The sequence below is a fragment of the Gossypium hirsutum genome, chromosome D01, assembly GCF_007990345.1.
Source record: "Gossypium hirsutum isolate 1008001.06 chromosome D01, Gossypium_hirsutum_v2.1, whole genome shotgun sequence".
NCBI classification, from domain to species: Eukaryota; Viridiplantae; Streptophyta; class Magnoliopsida; order Malvales; family Malvaceae; genus Gossypium; species Gossypium hirsutum.
In genome coordinates, this window is record NC_053437.1 from 19,840,396 (window position 1) to 19,860,957 (window position 20,562).

At 31.6% G+C, this 20,562-nt stretch overlaps 1 protein-coding gene and 1 pseudogene across 2 annotated transcripts; both read left to right on the top strand.

Moving 5' to 3' along the window:
- Nucleotides 1–13,303: 13,303 nt before the first annotated feature.
- Nucleotides 13,304–14,755, top strand: LOC107922316 (E3 ubiquitin-protein ligase RNF185-like). Of its 2 annotated transcripts, none has more exons than NM_001399843.1 (2): nucleotides 13,304–13,445; nucleotides 13,773–14,755. In NM_001399843.1, exon 2 carries the CDS (start codon nucleotides 13,804–13,806, stop codon nucleotides 14,512–14,514), a length of 711 nt encoding a protein of 236 aa, NP_001386772.1. In that variant the 5' UTR covers nucleotides 13,304–13,445; nucleotides 13,773–13,803; the 3' UTR covers nucleotides 14,515–14,755. The 2 variants fall into 2 exon arrangements, with proteins under 2 accessions (NP_001386772.1, NP_001386773.1); NM_001399844.1 differs by lacking the exon at nucleotides 13,304–13,445 and having other exon boundaries at nucleotides 13,695–13,885; nucleotides 14,005–14,606.
- Nucleotides 14,756–17,492: 2,737 nt separating this feature from the next.
- On the top strand, nucleotides 17,493–18,891 carry LOC107922315 (probable galacturonosyltransferase-like 1; annotated as a pseudogene).
- The last annotated feature ends 1,671 nt before the right edge of the window (nucleotides 18,892–20,562 follow it).

Below are 20,562 nucleotides of genomic sequence, written 5' to 3' on the forward strand. Positions count from 1 at the left end.
GGTGTATCAGTGTTTCGTGGAGATCCATGGACTGCATCTGCCACATTATGGTTAACTTTCATAGGGACTTCAAGAATGCAAATTGGCATAAACAAGTTGTGAACATGGGTAATTCAATAGTCATATTTTTTTATCTTTTGAATACATTTAGAAACTCAAATGACTGATAACATGTATTATGGGAATATGGACACATAGTATGAGCTAGAATAACACCAATTTAAACAAAAGATGGTAAGGCTTTAGGCTGAAACGAATTGTGATGTACATGAATTGTTTAGTAGCATAGAGCCATACTAATGGGCTTAATATTTTGATGACGGGTCTTGCTATGGTCATATGACCACTAACCTCATAGAGTCTATTAATGTCATCTTGAAACATACATGACATCTTCTCATTTCAGTTGTTTTATCAACTATGTTCTACAGGTTGACAACCTTGATGCCAAGAATGGGTAAGAAACAAGCAAAGTAGATGGAGGCGAGACACTACGAGGAGGTTAGGAAGGTGATGGCGGTTAATGCATGAAGAGTGAGCTCAATGATTGTACAACTATATTCTCGACACTTGGAAACTTTTTAGTTGACAGAATTCGTTGGCTAACACCCAACTATTCGACGTGACCAATTGGCCACAGGCTCACCCCTAACCCTTTTTTTTTAGCTTTTTTCCTCTCTTTTTAGCTTTTCTTTTGTCAACCACCTTTTTTTTAAAAAAAATAACACCGGTGTTGCCAATGTATCAATAATTTCTTTCTCAAATCATTCCTCATCGGTATAAATACTCAGTTCCTAAATCTAAGTTCACCATTCTTACCCACACTGAAGTGCTTTGTTTTTCCTAACGACATCTTTTGCTTGTATTTTTCATACTGGACATCTTTTCTTTATTCCTCTAGAATTTGCGAAAGATGGGTTGGCTTTACCACCAACTCTGCCATTAATGCTCCATTATCAGCCATTATCACTTTAGCTCATAGGTACGATAAACCGTTATAGTTTTCTTGCTCAAAGCATCTGCCACCACATTCGTCTTTCCTAGATAATACTCAACGATCAGGTCATAATCCTTTAACAGTTTCGGCCATCTCCTTTGGCGTAAACTCAATTCCTTCTAGGTCATTAGCTACTTGAGACTTTTGTGATTAGAAAAGATGTGACACCTTTCTCCATAGAGATAATGACTCCAGAGCTTTAGTACCAAAACTACAATTGCCAATTCCAAATCATGTGTGGGGTAGTTCCTTTCATGCGGTTTTCATTGGCAGGAAGAGTATGCTATAAGCCTTCCCTTTTGCATAAGGATAAATCCTATCCCATTCAAGGATGCATCTTTATATACTATATACTCAACTCTAGGCTCGGGCTGAGCTAACACTAAAGTGTTAGTTAGAATAGCCATTAACTTTTCAAAGCTTTACTGATACTCATCACTCTAAGTAAATTTCTCCTTTTTCTTAAATAGTTTGGTGAAAGGTGAGGCTATAATAGGGAATTCATTCACAAATCTCCTGCAGTACCTAGCCAATCCTAGGAAACCATGAACCTTTATAACATTCTTGGGTGAGTTCCATTCAAGAATTGCCTTTACCTTGGCGGGATCCACCTTGATACATTTTGCCGAAATCACATGACTTAAGAAGTACACATTTTTTAACTAGAACTAATACTTACTAAACTTGGCATACAACTGAAGCTCGCGTAAGGTTCTTAATACAATTATTAAATGTCTTTCATGATCTTATGGGCGGATACTCTATGCACCAAACATTCGTTCGCCAAAAGTCTATTAATTGGAAGATTATACTACTATAATACACTAAACAAATGACTTCACAACTATACACCTTCTTCTAGGATCCCCCAGATTTGGGGTGAAACAATTCATCTGCAATTACCAGTGGTTCATCCACAAATAGAGTGTAATCCGATGGAAAAGTTTTAGGAAACTCTTATTATGGAGTATAACGGAGTATGGGTATGACCTTTCCTATTATTCTTGCATTGCATTGTCCTTCATAAGTATGTTCACATGAACTATGGAATTCTGCTTTGCTATACGATTGTGATTGTTCTGAGAATTGTTGCTTGTACACTTATCTACTGTTTTGCACCAATTTTCTTATGATTGGACACGTATTGAACTTTTTAAGTTCACCCCCATTAATTTTCATATTTACAGATAACCCACAAGGTTAAAATGCGGACTCAACATTCGGAGGGCTTGTCTCGAAAATTTTCTTAAAAAGAGTATTTTAGACGTAATATTTATAATTTTTGTTATTTGGAATTGTATTGTTTTATTTGAAATTTTGCATGAGACTTAGACTTTGGGTTTATTTGGCATGCATGACATTTAATTTGATTTTTGGTTGTTGAAACATAAAACTTGATTTAATTTTGCATGAAATCTGATTTTTATTAAAACTATGTTAAATATCACTTTTCCGCTACGATATCGTGTAAATGAGATTTTAAAAAGTAAATAAATTGGAAATCAACTTTTGCTAAGTAAACTTTAATGGAAAATTTTATCTTTTAGTGAAGAAAAGATAACACACTAAATGTTTCTTCAAAAATAAGAAATGTTTTAAATGATTATTTTATAAAAACTCCGATAGTTTTACTAAGTCATTTTAGTGGCTAATGTAATATTTCGAATTCGATCATAATGTCTAAGCCAAGTTTTGGGGGTTATAGTGTTGTATGAAATTGAGATATGAAAAATGGCATATGCTTGAGTATGAAATTGATACATGAATGATGTTATGAAATGAATCAAGATGCCTGATACTTGAGATCGAAATGTAAAGCCATGTAGGCATGTCAATATACTCGATAACGGGAATAAGAAATATGAAAAACATGTGAACGACCATGTGTATTACAAATTAAAAACCCTAGTGGCCCTATGATACTATGGAAACAAACTAAACTATTTGATATATGAAATTGAGATGCAAAGCCTTCAAGGTGCATCGATAAACTAGTATACAAGAAGCAGTTTGAACTATGATATTCTTATTAAAGGTTAAGGATATGTTATTGAGAATACAACCTGTCATAGTGAAGTGTGGTAGGAAATTTTTATTTGTTGGAACTATTCACACTAATATTTGAAGTGTGGTAAGAAATCATATTATCACTCATTAAAATAAATAAATTAAGTGATAAATAATACCATATCATTTTATCAATAATTAATTAAATTAAAATTAGATAAATAATAAGCAATGAAGCGTTTATATTCTACAAGAAATCTCTTTTACTTGAATAACTAGCACTGTAAAATGGGGTCACTTCCAAGCCATTCAATACAACTTCACAAGTTTAGAAGTTTGGAAAAGTTTAGAAGTTCAAAAATCGAAGCTTGAAGAGAAGAGTTTAAGGATTAGAAGCTTTATTCAAAATCCCAAAAGGTCTGTAAAGAAATGGAAGAACCAGAAAAAATTGTTAAAAACATCACATTAGTTCTAAAGAAAGCTACTCTTTGATCTTGTTCAATGAACAAAAAGAAGGCTAAACTTGTCATTCAAGATCAAGTCTAGAAGACTCTTAAAGTGGCATCATCCATCCAAAGATTGAGTCTTGAATACTCTTGGATCAAAACTCTTGTAACACCCCAAATTTGACCTAGAATTTATAACAGAATTTGGAGAAATTACATTGACTCATTTGGAATCCGAGTTTAGTAGGTATTTGGCAGATACTAATATAACAAACAATCATTAAAAATTATTCACTTTTAGTAAACACTTAAGAAATTACTTAATTTGCAGCGACAATTGTTCTAGTACAACCTAAGTCTGATAGAGAATCTATTGTTTATAGCGATGCTTCGCATGTCGGATTAGGTTGCGTTCTGATGCAGGATGGTAAGGTTGTGGCTTACATGTCTTGACAGTTTAAGTTACACAAAAGTAACTGTAACAATCCATTTTTTAGTGGTGTCAGAAATAGTGGTTTTGGGACCACAAATTCGATGAGTAAGTTCGTATAATTAGTATTTAAATTTATACGAGTCAATAATAATTTTTATATTGAATTTTGATCTAGTGAGTTTAACCAATTGAATTAAAAGTTAGTATAAATGGTTCAGTTCAAAAGTCAAGTGGTTATTGAAAATGAGGTATTAGGACCCCGTTTCTGTATTTTAAGGTAGTAAATATTTGATATTATATGTGAATTGAAGTTTGGTCTGGTAATTTTGATGATTTTTTGCTTAATTACGGTAAAATGATTAATTTGTAAAAGAGGTAAAAGTTAGTTGCTATAGACTTAAAATGGTAATTAAACCATGGTCAAAAAAGTCCAAGTGGTGGTGGATATGATTGATCCACTAACTTTTGGGCTATTTGCTCTTTTAGTCTTAATTAGTTTAGGTTTAAATTGAAATTAAGTTTGTTTAGTTGGAATTTAATATAATTGAAGGACCAACTGTGTAATTGGACCCTCTTTAAATGGTTTAATAATAGAAATGATGTGGAATTCTCTAGATTGTGGTAAATTGCAATTAAATCCTAATTAAATATGGATTTATTAATTAAATAGTTTCTTGTATGATTAGAAATGGTGATTTCGAGGGCACAACTCCGATGTGTTAGGTACTAAATATTAATTATTTAATATTTTTGAGGTCATTAGTGTCGTATTAAAATTTGGTTAGGAAATTTTAATGTTTGGATGATAAATTAAGTAAAAAGACTAAATTATAAATATGAAAAAGATGGATTTATTTGTTAAAAAGGTAAATCAATAGACCTAGATGGTAATTAAACCATATATATCGTGGATATGTATGGACGTGAATTAGTAGTTTTATAGGTTATATTAAAGGTTAATTTAGTAAACGGACAATTAAGTAAATAAAATAAAAGTTAACAAATAAAAAGAAAAAGGCTTCATCTTCTTTGTTCTTTCAATTGAAAACTGAAAACACCATAGCAATGAGAGAAAAGCTTCGGCCAAGCTAGGGTTCTTGGGTTTGGTAGGTAAATCTTTCCCGTTTTTAGTATTTTTTTATGTTTTTGAGCTCCTATTAGCTTAATCTAGTTAACCCGGGGACTAATTTATAAAAATAAAAAATGTTTTGGATTATGCCATTAATGAGTTTAGTGTATTCTTGAAATTTTATGAAAGATTATTGAGTTTGGTTGCTAGATAGGACTATTTTGTAAAGTAACTTTTGGTAATTTTAATGTTTAAGGACTAAATCATTAAAGTGATAAAATTATAGGAAATCTTGTGAAATAATAGAAATTATGGGCTGTAGAGAGGCCTTATACAGTTTAGCTAAACTTGGTTTTATTTAATATTGGTTAAATTGCAAGTTTGAGCTTAAGGACTAAATTACATAAAAGTGAAATATTGGGGTAATTTTGTAAAAATGTCAAAAAGGAATAAATTGCATTTAATGAATTAATTTTTATATTAAAATTAGTGAAATGAATCGAATTATTATTTTAGATCAAGAATAAGTGAAAAACTGAGGAAAAGAGAAAATTATCGAATAGTCCCTGTACCTTTGTCATTGCTGCAATTTAGTCAGGTAAGTATGTTTGGTTTAATTTTAGTACGTTTATATATGTATTATATGAACTTAATTGCATAATATTGGATTGTATTGATGTGTGTAATTGGAAATGGAAATAATGAATTGAAATGACATCGATCACTAGTTGAAATACTATCGAGCCATACCTACTGAATCTACTGAAATGTATGTGTTATTGAGCCATACCTAATGATTTACTGAAATGTATGCGCTATTGAGCCATACCTACTGATTCTAATGAAAGTATGCTTTAGCGAGCCATACCTACTGAATTTACTGAAATGTATGCGCTATCGAGCCATACCTACTAATTCTACTGAAAGTATGCTCTATCGAGCCATACCTACCGATTCTATTGAAAGTAGCTCAAACGAGCATTACTCACTAAATATACTAAAATACTATACAGATTGTTACTTCTCAGATGAAAGTGGAAATTTACAAGAATTTCATTTTTTAAATTTAAATTGATTACTATGTTAGTTGAAAAAGCTTATCGACTTATTAAACGAACTTACTAAGCTTTATTCAAGCTTACTTGTATTTGTTTCATTTTGTAGGTTATGTTTTGAGGGCTTGGAAGATCGGATCAACACAAGAAATCACACTATCTGAGAAATCTTTGGTAGAATTTGATTTTGGTCGGTATATATGGCATGTATTAGGACCCTTTTGTGTGTATGATATTGGTTTTTAATTTTTGAGCAAGTTTTACTTGAACTTGTGTTGTGTGATTGGAAAACAAATGGAATTAAGTATGTTTTACTAAGATAAGCTTGTTGATCAAGAATGAAAATGTTGACATTTTGATGAACTATGGTATGAAATGGAAATAGATGTTTTGATGTGTAAAGTATATCTTGTATATGCAACTTTGAAAGTGTAATGTCAAGAAATGCATTGTGGTGTCAATGATGGCACATTGGTTAGGTACATAGGTTGATTTGTTTGATATGTTTTAGTGTTATTAAAGATGGTTTTTGGCTTATAAAGTTGTGTATTTGAATGTGTTTAGGTTCCTAAGCAAATGAGTGAAATTTGAGCTTGAAATTGGTCATTTTTAGGCACGTGCATGGGCTGTCACACGGCTGTGTGATGCGCACGAGCAACCCACATGGGTGTGTGCCCTGAACGTGTATTAAAATAATATACGTGCAAATTTCACACGGGCTGACACACGGCCTACGACACGGTTGTGTAAAATTGTTTCGAAAGGTACATGGCCTACCACACGATTGGCTACAAGGCCATGCCCCTGCACTACACAGCCTGGACACACGACCTTGTGACTCCTATTTTGAAAATTTACAAATTTTCCTTGAATTTTCTATTTTGTTTCAAATTGGTCCCTGATTGTTCCCAAACTAATTTTAAGGCTTCGTAGGCCCGATATGTGGTCCAAAAATGTATGTTTGCTTTGATCCAAATTAATTTTTTTTTAAAAATATTGTTAATTATTCTAGTGAAATGGATGTTATTGTTACTAAATGTTTTGAAATGTATAGTGGTATTCTATAACCCTATTCCGGCGACAGAAGCGGTTATAGATGTTAAAGTAACTATCCCACGCATGATCTCGAGTTGGCTGCAATTGTCTTCACCCTGAAAATCTAGAGGCATTATCTGTATGGTGAGAGATGTATCATTTACATCAATCACAAGAGTCTCAAATATCTGCTAACTTAGAAGGAGTTGAACCTTAAGCAGGGTAGATGAGCGGAGTTGCTTAAGGATTATGATTGCACGATAGAGTACTATCTTAATAAGGCCAACATTATGGTCGATGCTCTTAGTCGTAGAGTGATGACTGATCTAAGAGTGATGTTTGCTCGCTTGAGTTTGTTTGATGACGGTAGTCTGTTGGCCGAGTTGCAGGTTAAGTCGACCTGAGTTGATCAGATTCGAGCTAAATAGTTGAGTGATGAGTCTCTGGTTCCTCGTTTTCGTTAGGTTGAGGATAGCGGGGCTTTAGATTTTAGATTAAACTGCGATGGGGTTCTGTGTTTCAGAGGTCGAATTAATCAAAATCTAAACACACACTTTTCATAAATCCAAAATATCAAAATCAATCAGAAATTTAGTTTACTTGAAACATTTTTCAAAGAGATTTTTGAATCTAAAAATTACAGCCCGAGTTTTGCAACCTGGCTCTGATACCACTAAATGTAACACCCTAAACCCGACCTAGAAGTTATGATCAAATTTGGAGAAATTAATTTGACTCATTTGGAAGCTGAGTTCAATAGGTATTTGGAAAATACGAATATAGCAAACAGTTATTAAACACTATTTATTTGCTTTCATTAAACACTATTTGTTTTCTTTTAGTAAACATTTAAGAAATTACTTAATTTTCAGTGGAAAACCTTTTTCGGAGTTTTTGTTTTGAAAATCGAAATTCATTTTATCAACTTAAGTGATCTTGCCAATTCATTTTTAAAAATATCATTTTCCAAAAAAAATTTAATGAAACTTAAAACAAGTTCAGAAACAAATTACAAACCCAAAAGTCCAAAACAAATAATTACGAAAAATAACCATATTTACACTAAGAACGAAAACAACCTAAGCTCCCACACGTCATCCGACTTAAATCAGAGGGTTACTTGAACAATCAGAAACAAAACGAAATGGTGAGCTATAAAGCTCAGTGTATAACTAATTTCAAATATAAATCATACAAAACACATCATACTAATCAAAGTAATGCCAAGGATTTCATAACGATCATATAAACAGAACGGTGAATGCATAAAAATACCAATGCGACATTTTCAGAAAATCATAATATAGATTTTTCAGAAAACATCCTACCCAACTCTGCTACACACCAAAATAGAGAGTTCCCCAGAACTCATCCAACCAAATCACACCAATAGATAATTGTGGACAGTGCCACCAGAATTTGCATTTAAACTGTCAAATCAAATATATGTGGTCAAGCCATTATGTTGCAGCCAAGTTACTAGAACAGAATTGTGGACAAACCACCAGATAATGTAGGTTATAAAACTGCCAGAAACTTCCTCATTTCACATTATCCCAAACCTCATGCAATGTATCATAACATGCATATACAAAATCAGAGTGTGAGCATGTAGGACATGTTGTACAATAACAGAAATAGAAGGCATGGTAAACCATGCTTTGCATAACAGATTTCTTAGATCTCAATGACCCATATAAGATTTTCCATGAAACCACATGCATGGTTTTATATCAAAATTAGTATCAACAAATCAAGATATTTAGATATCACATGTTCCCATTCAACAAAGTACATAGAGACGTACTATCAAAATTAATAGAACACAGATTATACCTGGATAAATCACATACCTTAAACACATCTCAAATAAAAACACATCATACACTAACATATCATACTTACTTAACTTATACCATATCAACCATACGTATAGATAACGAATTATACACTAAGAGATCAGAAGATGTCAAATTTTATAGCCTAATTTAGACCATACAAACCTTATGGAAGGCCTACGCTCATTTCGAATGACATTTATGGCCTTAGAGAAAAATTCAAATATTTGGCCACATGCCCATATAGATTGACACAGCCTACATGGTTTGCCCATGTGACCCACATAGCCTAGCACACGCATGTGTGGCTCATCTCAGTGTCTTACATGGCCTAGCACATGGTCGTGACTCTCGCCCATGTGACACAATTCCAAAATAGTAAGTTACAAAGCCTGGACACATGCTCGTGTCTCTAGCCTTTGTGCCTTTAATTCTAAAACAGTGAGTTACACGGCCTACCACACAGCCTGACACACGACCGTGTGGTGTTGACAACCATATTTTTTGGCCTTTTCCGTTCGTAATATTTCGGGTTTTTGTTACACACTTGATACAGTTTTGATGTAGAAGCAACAGAGATGACTCTAGAATCTAAAAACGACATTACAAGGACCAAATTAGACGATTAAACCGAATAAAATCTCCTGAATTAGCATCTAACCCAAAGTTATGTCGAAGAACTTCGACGCAAAACCCTAAATCAAAACTTACCGACAAACGAATTAGCAACTACAAAATTCTTAAATCATTGAAGGAACATTAAACGTCGCTCGATTCTCTCTTAAAAGAACATTATAATAATTAGGAAACACGAAGCAATTTAACACCACGACCTTGAAACCTCAAAATCCCTAAAGACACATGAGTAACTTTGACAAAATAATAGAGTAGAAAATGATGCCAACTTACTGATAAGGATTGAGGCTAACCACTCGAAGCCAAAGATCAAAATCTTAAGAACCAAAAAGAAAAATCAAAGAGGAAAATTTGGAAAGATGTAAGAGAAGGACAAATAAAACAAAACAAAAAAATGTAAACAGAATAGGGAAAAACATGGAAAGGGAGTTAATTAATTTTAAAACAAAAACAAAACTAATTTATGGGACAACATAAAAATATTCCCTCATTGCTTACTCAAAGAGTCAAACAGAAGACCAAACGGTATACAAAATCTTAACCACTAAACCATTAGGCCTATTGTGACATCAATTGGTCGAAAATATTAATTATGCTAGATGATCAGGAATAGAGGTTAAGGCAAAAATAACAAAAATTCCAAAGAAGGGATTTGAACACAAAACCTCAAGCACAAATCTAGAGCACTTAACCACTAAACTAAATCAATTTACTTTTGCAAAACTTTCAACATCTTAACTCAAATTCAAGGTGTAACCGCTCTTAGTTTCACTAACTTAATTTCTTCTAACCCAGTTTTTGGGATGTTACAACTCTTCCCAATCTGATTGCATTTACGTAATGATATTTAAACTTGTTTTCAAGATAAAGTCTCGATAACCTTTGAAGTGGGCTCTATCATCCAAGATCAAGTCTTGAAGACCCTTGGATCCAAACTCTCTCCAAATTCATTTTTAAGATCAAGTCTAGACGACCCTTGAAGCAAACTTCATTTATTCAAGATCAAGTCTTAAAAGGCCCTTAAATGGAATTCTCAAGCAAACATCTTTCTAAATCCATATAAGATCAAGTCTAGATGACCCTTAGATCGAAACTCTATTGAAGAAAAGAATCAAAGAATTGATCTAGAGATTATAACTCAAAAGTTATAAATAAAATTCTTTTATTTGCTCCAATATTCAAGTCTTATTTTTAACTTGAAATTTGTGTGTACATATAGTAACAAAAGTAATCTATTGTACTTGTAGTTTTTTACTTTCATGTTTCTTTTTAAATAAATATGAAAAAAGATTATGAATATAAAGTTATAATTATAATTATTTTATTAATAAAATTTTAATTATTAATTCTTATAGTTATCATCACTTAATTAATATTTCAACCCATTTTACATACTTATTATTTTAAATATGATTATCACTTAAATAATACTACAGTTATATACAAATTAAAACTAAAATTTAACATTATATATAAATTGATGCATTAACGAAGCATTTCGTTCAAATAGCATTTAGAGAATCACCCAAAAAGATTTGATTATTATTTGATATGCTCAATTTTTATTATTTTATTACTATTTAATATTGAATAATAAATATATTATTTGATATTAGCCTTTTTTAAGTTGAATGAAGGAATGAAAGTCAAAATGCAATTAATTTTATCTGAAATTAAATAAGTTGAGAAACAATAATCCCTTTTGATCAAAGATGATGACAATTATGATAGATTGAACATTAAAATGTTTTTTTGCAATATTATTAGTATATATTTTAAAATAAAATTTATTTTTATTGTTTTAAGGAAGTTCAATGCTTTAATATAATTTTATTTTAATTATTTTTAGGACGCTTGGTTTTTCTAATTCTTATACAATTTATTAAATATTTTTATTTAACTTTATTTTCAAAAACTTTTTAACTTAATATGGCCCCTTTATCGATAATTTTAATACATATTTTTATAGTTTTTTATTTATTACATAATTATTTAAATGATAATATTTAGACATTAAATTTTAAAAAATTAATTGTTTTTACAGACTCTTTAACCTTGCTCATAAGTTATATTGTTGTGTATTACAATGTATTGGATAGTTAAAATATATAAAATTTTTTGGTATGTATTTTAATACAATATAGTAATTAATTTTTATCAAAAGTTGTAATTGATGAAGTCACAGTTAAATATTTTATCATATAAATTTTACATTTTTCTAAAATATTTTATTATTATGTTATTAATTATTAAAATTTTAATCGCATAAAATCATCAAATGTATTTAATGTAAAAGATAAAGTAAGTATAATTTACTAAATTTAAAAAAAAATTCAATTTCTTATTAGATCTTTTTTTACTTTTATGTTTTTCTCAATAAATATGTTAAAATACTATTAAAATAATGTTTAAATTAAAAACTATATAAAAATTATAATTATTTTATTAAAAATATTAATGAAAATAAATATAAGAAATTACTTTAAATATAATTCTATGATATTGAAATTTAAAAAAAAAAATCTTCATTGAAAAAAATTATTTTGAATTGATATCTCAATAAATTTACGCATTAAACATTTATGAACTATTGTCAATATTTTTATTATATTGGTCTTAGAAGTATAATGCCTAAAATCTAATCATGCAGGTAGTTTCATTCTTCCACATTCTTGAGTAAATATGATAAAAATAATTAATATTAATTAAAATAACATATTAAAAATTACTTTAGATATAATTCTATCCAAATAAAAATTTTAAATGTGATAAAATATTATTTATATAATATTTAGACAAAAAATAATTATAAATAATTATTTTACTAATAATATTAACTAAAACAACCTATTCACAATAACTTTCAAGTATGATTCTCAAAACAAAAAATATTATTAGCAATTACGCAAATACATATTTTAAAATTCAAAATAATATTATTATTTATTGCATTTATAATATATCTAATTTATTTACATCTATTTTGAGAGACCATGCCCATAGAAATCTAACATTCCTTTTCTTTTAGTAATGATTACTTAAATTAATTATATAAAATTAAATTTTTTATTAAAATAAATTATATAAATACATATATTTACGTACAAGTTACCTAACGAAAAAAAAATTGCATATATTAAGGATTAGTCCGGTATCTGAGCCATTTTTTTTAAATTCTTAAAATTAATAAGGGTTTATATACAATTAGGTACTTGAATTTGGTTTTAATGTTTAATATGATACTTAAGTATTTTTGTTTCAATTCAGTACCTAAGTCCGGCTTTAATGTTCGGTTTGGTGCTTAAACTTTTCAATTTGATACTTGAGTTCTTTTGGTCCTAATTACCCGACTTTAGCTTCAATGTTCAATTTGATTCTTAAGTATTTTTTGTCACTTTTTTACTAGAGTTCACATATTAAATATTCACTGAACCACATAATACCATTTGTATCAAATTAGACCTTAAAGCTAAACTCATGTACCAAATTCAATATGAAAGACAAACTCAGGTAACAAATACTATATTAATAAAAAATAAAAAAAAGGACAAACTCAATGCGATAGTTGGAGCGTAGCGTTTACGCGTTAACATTCTAACGCCGGTAGTTGCCTATCCAAACCACAGGCGCAATCTAATAACGGGTCATCAAGGAGTCAGGAGAAATGAACCAACAGATTGTTGCCACGTGGGGATTCAAAAGCTCAAACGCTATTGCGTATTAAAACTTAGGAAAGAGGAATTATAGGAATCTTTCCGCTGTAAACGCGTCTGTAAATAAATACCAAGTTTCTTCGAAGAGTTTTTTTCTGCGATCTTCATCTTTTTCTTTTTTCTTTTCTTTTTTAGTTTTTATTTATTTTTGACTTCTTTGGATCGGTCGATTGCCATATCGATCGGTCCTTGTATCTCTTCAATATCTCTTTGAAGGTCAGTAATTCATATTTCTCTCTCTCTCTCTATTCATATTTCTCTCTCTCTCTCTCTTTATTATTTTTTTAAAAGCTAGATTTGTTTTTTTTGTTACCGTTGAATCGCGATTTTTGTCGTTAATTAATCGGGATAGATTTTGTTTTAATTAGTTAGGCTGATTTTCATAAGAGATCTGAGGTTTTTTTGAATTTGAGATGATTTGAGTCGTTAGAGGCTTTGGTTTTTATATGACAGCCTTCAATTTTTGGGGAAATTCTTGCAATTTTCTGATACTAGTGAATTTTATGATTGGTGTTTGTTTTCGTTCCAATTCGATTTTTGTAGGAATCGGAGTTTCGGAGGTCTAGGAAAAGAAATGGCAAGTGGGTTTGGGGAATCAGCGAGCCATTCTCCCCACAATCCATCTTGCTCCACCAATAATGCTAATGGTGATGCTGGTAATTTTGAGTGCAATATTTGCTTTGACTTAGCTCAAGACCCTATTGTCACTTTATGTGGGCATCTTTTCTGCTGGCCTTGCCTTTACAAATGGCTTCATACTCATTCCCGTTCTCAGGAATGTCCTGTTTGTAAAGCCCTTGTTGAGGAACAAAAATTGGTTCCTTTGTATGGAAGGGGGAAATCATCTACTGATCCTAGGTCCAAATCTATCCCGGGTGTTAATATTCCGAATCGTCCAGCTGGACAGAGACCTGAAACGGCTCCTCCACCAGCACCTAATCAGTTTCCCCAAAATGGGTTCGGGTTCATGGGAGGCTTGGGAGGTTTTGCACCAATGGCAACCGCTCGATTTGGGAATTTCACACTCTCTGCTGCTTTTGGTGGTCTTATCCCATCCTTGTTTAACCTTCAGGTCCATGGATTTCCTGATGCGGCTATGTTTGGTCCAGCTGCTGGTTTTCCATATGGCTTTCCAAGTTCATATCATGGTGGCCTTGCTCATGGATACCATCACCACCACCACCACCATCATCATCGCACCGCACAAGGCCAGCAGGATCATTATCTGAAGATGCTGTTTCTGTTTATCATTGTTTGTGTTATCTTTGCAATGATTTATCAATAGACCATATCTGCTATCAAAGCATAAATTGCTAACTTATTTTAGGAGTGCCAATCCGATATCTTGTGTAAATCTAATAAATGCATTTTCATTTACCTTTTTGTCTTTTACTTAGTGATTGAGGAATTTATTGTATGGCACTTCCCCTGTTGATTTTTGGTTCATCAGTTGGTTCGGCTTTGTATTTATGCTTTGGAATATCTTTCGCTGTCCTCTATGGCTAAAAAGCATCAATGTGTTTTAGCAACTGCAATACACTAATTTGGCTCTTTTTCTTTTCTCCCTGCGCATCTTTGGTTTCAGCAAGATTATTGAGTCATGAGAGCAAGGTCATGTGTTTTCAGCTTATTTATCCTAATTCCAGTCGTAATATCTTCAAGTGTTGGGTAACATAAAATGTAGCAGTATTTTATGTGCCTAGCTATTCATAAGTTAGAACTTCTTGCGATCTGAATAGATTTTGTCTTGGCCTTCTATATATTTCATGGTTATTTCCTTAGTATATGAGGGAGGATAGCTGAGTTGATTTAGATGGGTGGTTAAATAGGTAGTGTAGGTGGAGTTGTTTCTCTCTGCAGTTAAAGCTTTGTTATAAGCATTTGCCATTAGTCACACTCAGTTCAGTTTCCACTGCTCTTTACCCTTTCATTTGAGACTATGAACGAAAGATTTTTTTTATGTAGCGATAGTAAAATGGTTCCCTTTCTTGGCCTGAGTGACACAGCAATTCTTTGTGCTTGCGTAGTTGTTTATATAACAAACTTCAGTGATTATAGCTCCTGACCAAGCTCAAGTTTGCAACCCAGTTTGTGTTTCTAGTGCTAATTGTGCATGGACTACGAATATGAACTAGATTTGATTTCTTTGTTTTGTTTGGTTAATGAGATTTGTGATTCTCATTGTTGACTCCAGGGAGGTTACCTTTTAATCCATAGCCAATTCTTCGCAAAACAGGGGAATGCATCTCAGTAGTTATATATGCAATTGATGATAGTGTATGACGTTTTGCTGTTGTCAGCTTTGTGCTGGTTATAACATAGAATCCTACCTTGTTGTGTATCCTCTGCTGTCCTGTGCGCACACATGCACGCTATAGCATAAGTTGGTTTTGTTGGTACTTGAAATGAATCTATATGATCAAAAGTATGATGGAATCCAGTGTTGGTTGTGTTACTACTTTCAGACAAGCATCACATGATTTGGATGCCTTCAGTAGACAGTGAGTCTATAGCAAGGTGTTATTTTTAACCAATATAGTTAATGGGTATGAATTGTTGCTATCTGTTTCTTTTATTGGCAAGTGGTCCTGAAATGGCTTTATTTGATCAGCCTCCTCCTACTCTTATCTGATCCACCAGTTTCAAGATTTTTTTGGTTGAGTGCTGGGGTGGCCCTTTAGTTCATTGGATGAAGCTTTACGCACATGGGTTGCTCGGAGGTCTGGTGATGCTGCCGTTTAGGCCTCATGGTAGGTAATTTCTTTTTCCCTGTATTTTTTTGTGAAACTGTTTCGATGATAATTACAGAATTATGGGGTCAATTACTGTTTGATGTTATGCTAGTTTTGTAACAAAATGATGTTAAGCACTTTTTCATCATGCAAAATTATCACTTGTTGAGGCGCACCTGGCACAAAAACATAGGCAGCAATTGTCGTGCGTTAGGAGCTGTCCATGGGGCCATTCAGGCTGATCTGGGTGTGTTCCAGAGTTTCTAGTCTCAAGTGACCATCACTTTCGTTGTATGTTTATGTCACGGTTCTTCTGTGTGACATAATATCGAGCACTTGTTTTGCCTTAGCTAGTTGCCCGCTCATATGTATACAAGCTGTGGCCTACAACTAGGAATTATATGCCATTTTAATATGGTGGACACCACACTATCCCCATCCTTTAAAAAAATTCAAATTTAAATAACAAAAGGTTAAAATAGTTAAAAAGTTTCCAATCACCATGTGTGATTTTTTTATTCATTTATATAAAAAATGAACAGAAAAAACACGAGGCTTAAATAAATTTTATGTAAAAATTCAATAGGAGTTAAAATTAAAAATTAAAAATCCTTTCATAGTTTAGGTCAAAAACTTAATGTTTGTATATTTTTCCTAAGTTTAAATTGTTTTTTAAATAAATTTTATATAAAGGTAAGGAAATACAACAAATATCCTACAATAATATTTATTAATTGTTTAAAATGTGATTTTCTAAATATTTTTTCTGATCAAGTTGTTGTTGAGTTGACTCGAGATATTTAGTCACATATTTAAATAATAGTAACCATATATAGAAAACACGATGTGAGTGAAAAATATTTTTTTATGTAAAAAATCATATAAATAATGATGAAGCTTTGGATGACATGGTCAAATTAAAGATTTAAGATACTTATGTCTCGTTTGGTTACTAGTGTAATTATATGAGCAAAACAAACTTAGTTATTATGCATGTATTACAATAGTTAGATGTAAAATAAAGAATAGTTAGTACAAATTTAAATTTGAAATTAGAAAGATGAATGATAACTCTTGTAAAAAATAAGTGCCAAAAATAAGTTATAGATGTGGCTAAATATTATTAATTGAATTAGTTTATTGCTAATTCATATACTAGAACATGTGTAAAAAATAATATTCCTACTAGCAAATGAAGCAGTAATAGGTTAGGTTTAAATCTCATCCTTTGTATATATATTTTTTTAAAATTTAAGATTTTTAATATAAATTCTATATTAATGTATAAAATACAAAAAAACTCTATGATAATATCTTTAAATTTGATTTTTTAGTATTTTTTTTAGATCAAGTTGGTTTTGAGCCGACCTGATACACTAAATTGGAATTACATTTAAATAATAGTAAGTATAGATATATATTTTTATGTAAAAATATTTGAAGTGGTTGATGATTTGTATATTTTTATTAAAATTAAATTAATTTTATATAAAAATATTTATTAATTGTTTAAAAAGAGACGAAGGTGTTATTTGGAAGCAGTGAATGGCGTTGGACTTTGTTTTTCCTTTGATTCCTTCTTCTTCCATGCGAAGAAACCACCTTTCTTATCCAAACTCCCTTTTCTTTACATTTAATATCAACCGTCTATTCAGATACAGAGTTAATATTACATGTATTTATATTGACTCTGTGTTGATGATGAAAGTAATTTGTACAATGGCTCATCTTCTCCATTGCTTAGTAATTTTCACCATCTTAATAGCCATGGCTGACACCGTCACACCAATAACCCATCAACATTTCAAAGAAGCCTCTAAATTCTATAATTCTCCGGCTTGCCTTTCAATATCTGAACCCTATATTTTATGCTCCCATCAAGCCCTTCATGTGGCAATGACCATCGACAAAGCTTACATCAGGGGATCCATGGCCGCTATTCTTTCCGTACTTCAACACTCCTCTTGTCCCCACAACATTGCCTTCCATTTCCTCATCTCCGCCACCGCAAACGCCTCACTTTTACGCGCCACCATATCCTCCTCCTTCCCTTACCTCTACTTCAGACTACCCTTTTGATCACTCATCTGTTGCGCCTCTTATTTCAACCTCAATCCGTTCAGCTTTAGATTGCCCTTTGAACTACGCTCGAATCTACTTAGCTTCTCTCCTTCCTTCATGCATCCACCGTGTTTTGTACCTTGACTCGGACCTGATTCTCGTCGACGATATTGCTGAACTCGCTGCGATCCAACTCGGAGATAATTCAGTTTTGGCGGCAACAGAATATTGCAGTGCCAACTTCGTTTCTTACTTTACTCCCACGTTTTGGTCCAACCCTTGTTTATCCTTGACTTTTGCGAATCGTAAAGCTTGTTATTTCAACACAGGAGTAATGGTGATGGACCTTGATCGATGGAGAGAAGGGGATTACACGAGGAAGATAGAAGAATGGATGGAGATTCAAAAAAGAATGAGGATTTATGAGCTGGGTTCATTGCCGCCGTTTTTATTAGTTTTCGCTGGGAACATAGTTCCGGTGGATCACAGGTGGAATCAACATGGGCTTGGGGGTGATAACTTTGATGGTCTTTGCCGGGATTTGCATCCTGGTCCGGTTAGTGTTTTACATTGGAGTGGAAAAGGGAAGCCATGGGCGAGGCTTGATGCTAAGACACCCTGCCGTTTGGATGCTTTGTGGGCATCTTATGATCTCTTGGATACTTCATTTGCTTTTGATTCTTGAATCGAATGCCAAAATATTGCTTCGGGTGTAAGTGTTTGTTTGCTGGGAAAGTGACGGAATCGTCGAGAAACGGTGGAGCTATAAGAGCTCTAAGCTGCAATAATGCCACGGCGGAGCTTTAGGGATGTGTTTACAAACGATTGACGGATTAAATTAAATGAAAGCAAATTGCTTTAATCCTCAACAGGTTTCAACTTTGATCATAGGAGTAACAAGGATCTTATTAGCAATTACATGTTTTTTAATTAATAAATATTAAACTTATATCTATAATCAAACATAAATAGTGAAACACCCTATTCAAACACTAATTAAATTCAATTTAGGATAATAATGGAGTGAGCGGGAATGGATTTTGTCACATACTTTTTATCGTATCATATCAAAACCCAATTAGGGATGATAATGGTATACTTGAATTTATCACCGCTCCATAATTAACATACTTTGTTTATCTTGATATCTATATCAAACCCAAATAGGGATGATAATAGAGCCTGGATATTACCAAACCTATCATCCTTCCACAGTTAATGGAAACCCAAATAGGGATGATAATAGAGCCTGGATATTACCAAACCTATCATCCTTCCACAGTTAATGGATTTTGTTGTTTAATTCAACGCTAAAACTTCAAAATTAAAACAAGTATATGGATTAGAAATTATCAGATCAAAAAACATAGTTATATCAATGATTTATGCATAGTACAAGATTAATAACAAGATTTAACCATATGAATTTAAATGGATTAAAATTAAAATTTTTAAAATAAAAAAATATATAATATAAACTAAAATTAAATACATTAAAATATTAGGATTAAACTCACAATTTATACGACAACATAATTTAACCAATATTTAAACATAGTTGTCCACAAGAAACAAATATTAACGTTCTCAATTTCAGCTTTGGTTTTGGAAAATACGGTTAAAGGGGGTTTTTATAACATATTTTTATATTTTTACTATTTTAATAATTATATATTATTTATAAAGTTTCTTATTGAATCAACCAGGTCTTAATTTAATTACTGAAATTTCATTTAAAATAAATTATATTATTTGAGCAAATTTTAGTTTTTTTATTTAAAAAAGTAATAAATATATATATATATGATAATATTTGAACCTATGGTAATTAAGTAAGTAAAACTTTTAAATTACTACTCAACTAAAGATTTATTTTAATATTTTTGTACATTTTAATTTTATTATGCACACTTTATTAACTCCATCTATTGTATATATATTTATACTTACTATTTATAGACCTCTTTATTGAATTGGTGTCACTCATCAACCGAGCCCCAACTAGACCTGTCCATGAGCCGGGTCGGCCAGGTCCTAATAAAATTCTAGGCCCATTTGATATACTTTGGCCTAATTTTTTGATCAAGCTCGGCCCAGATTATAGATGCTAAACTCGAGCCCGACCGGTATGAAATTTATTTTATTTTATTTATATAAAAAATCAAATATATAATACATCAAAAACACCAAAAATATTAAAATAAATGTTTCCCAACAAATTGAAAATAAATTAAATTTTTTTTATACTTACATAATACTAAGATAAGTGCAACTTAACAAGCAAATGCCTCTAAAATAGTAACAAAATTAACCATAAAACAGTACTTATACAATATCCAAACAATAATAACAAAATAGTAGTAACATAATAGTGAGATGACAACAAAAAAATGGGGAAAATAATAGTAAAACAACAACAAAACAGTGGGAAAATAGCAGTTTTTTTTTGCAAATTTGGGTCAACCAAGCCCAAGCCAAAAAAACATTACCCGAGGTCCGACCCGTTTTCAAAACGGGTCTTATTTTTTGCCCAAGTCCAT

Coding starts and splice junctions, on each gene's coding strand:
- LOC107922316 (NM_001399843.1), top strand. CDS start 13,804: ATGGCAAGTGGGTTTGGGGAATCAGCGAGCCATTCTCCCCACAATCCA.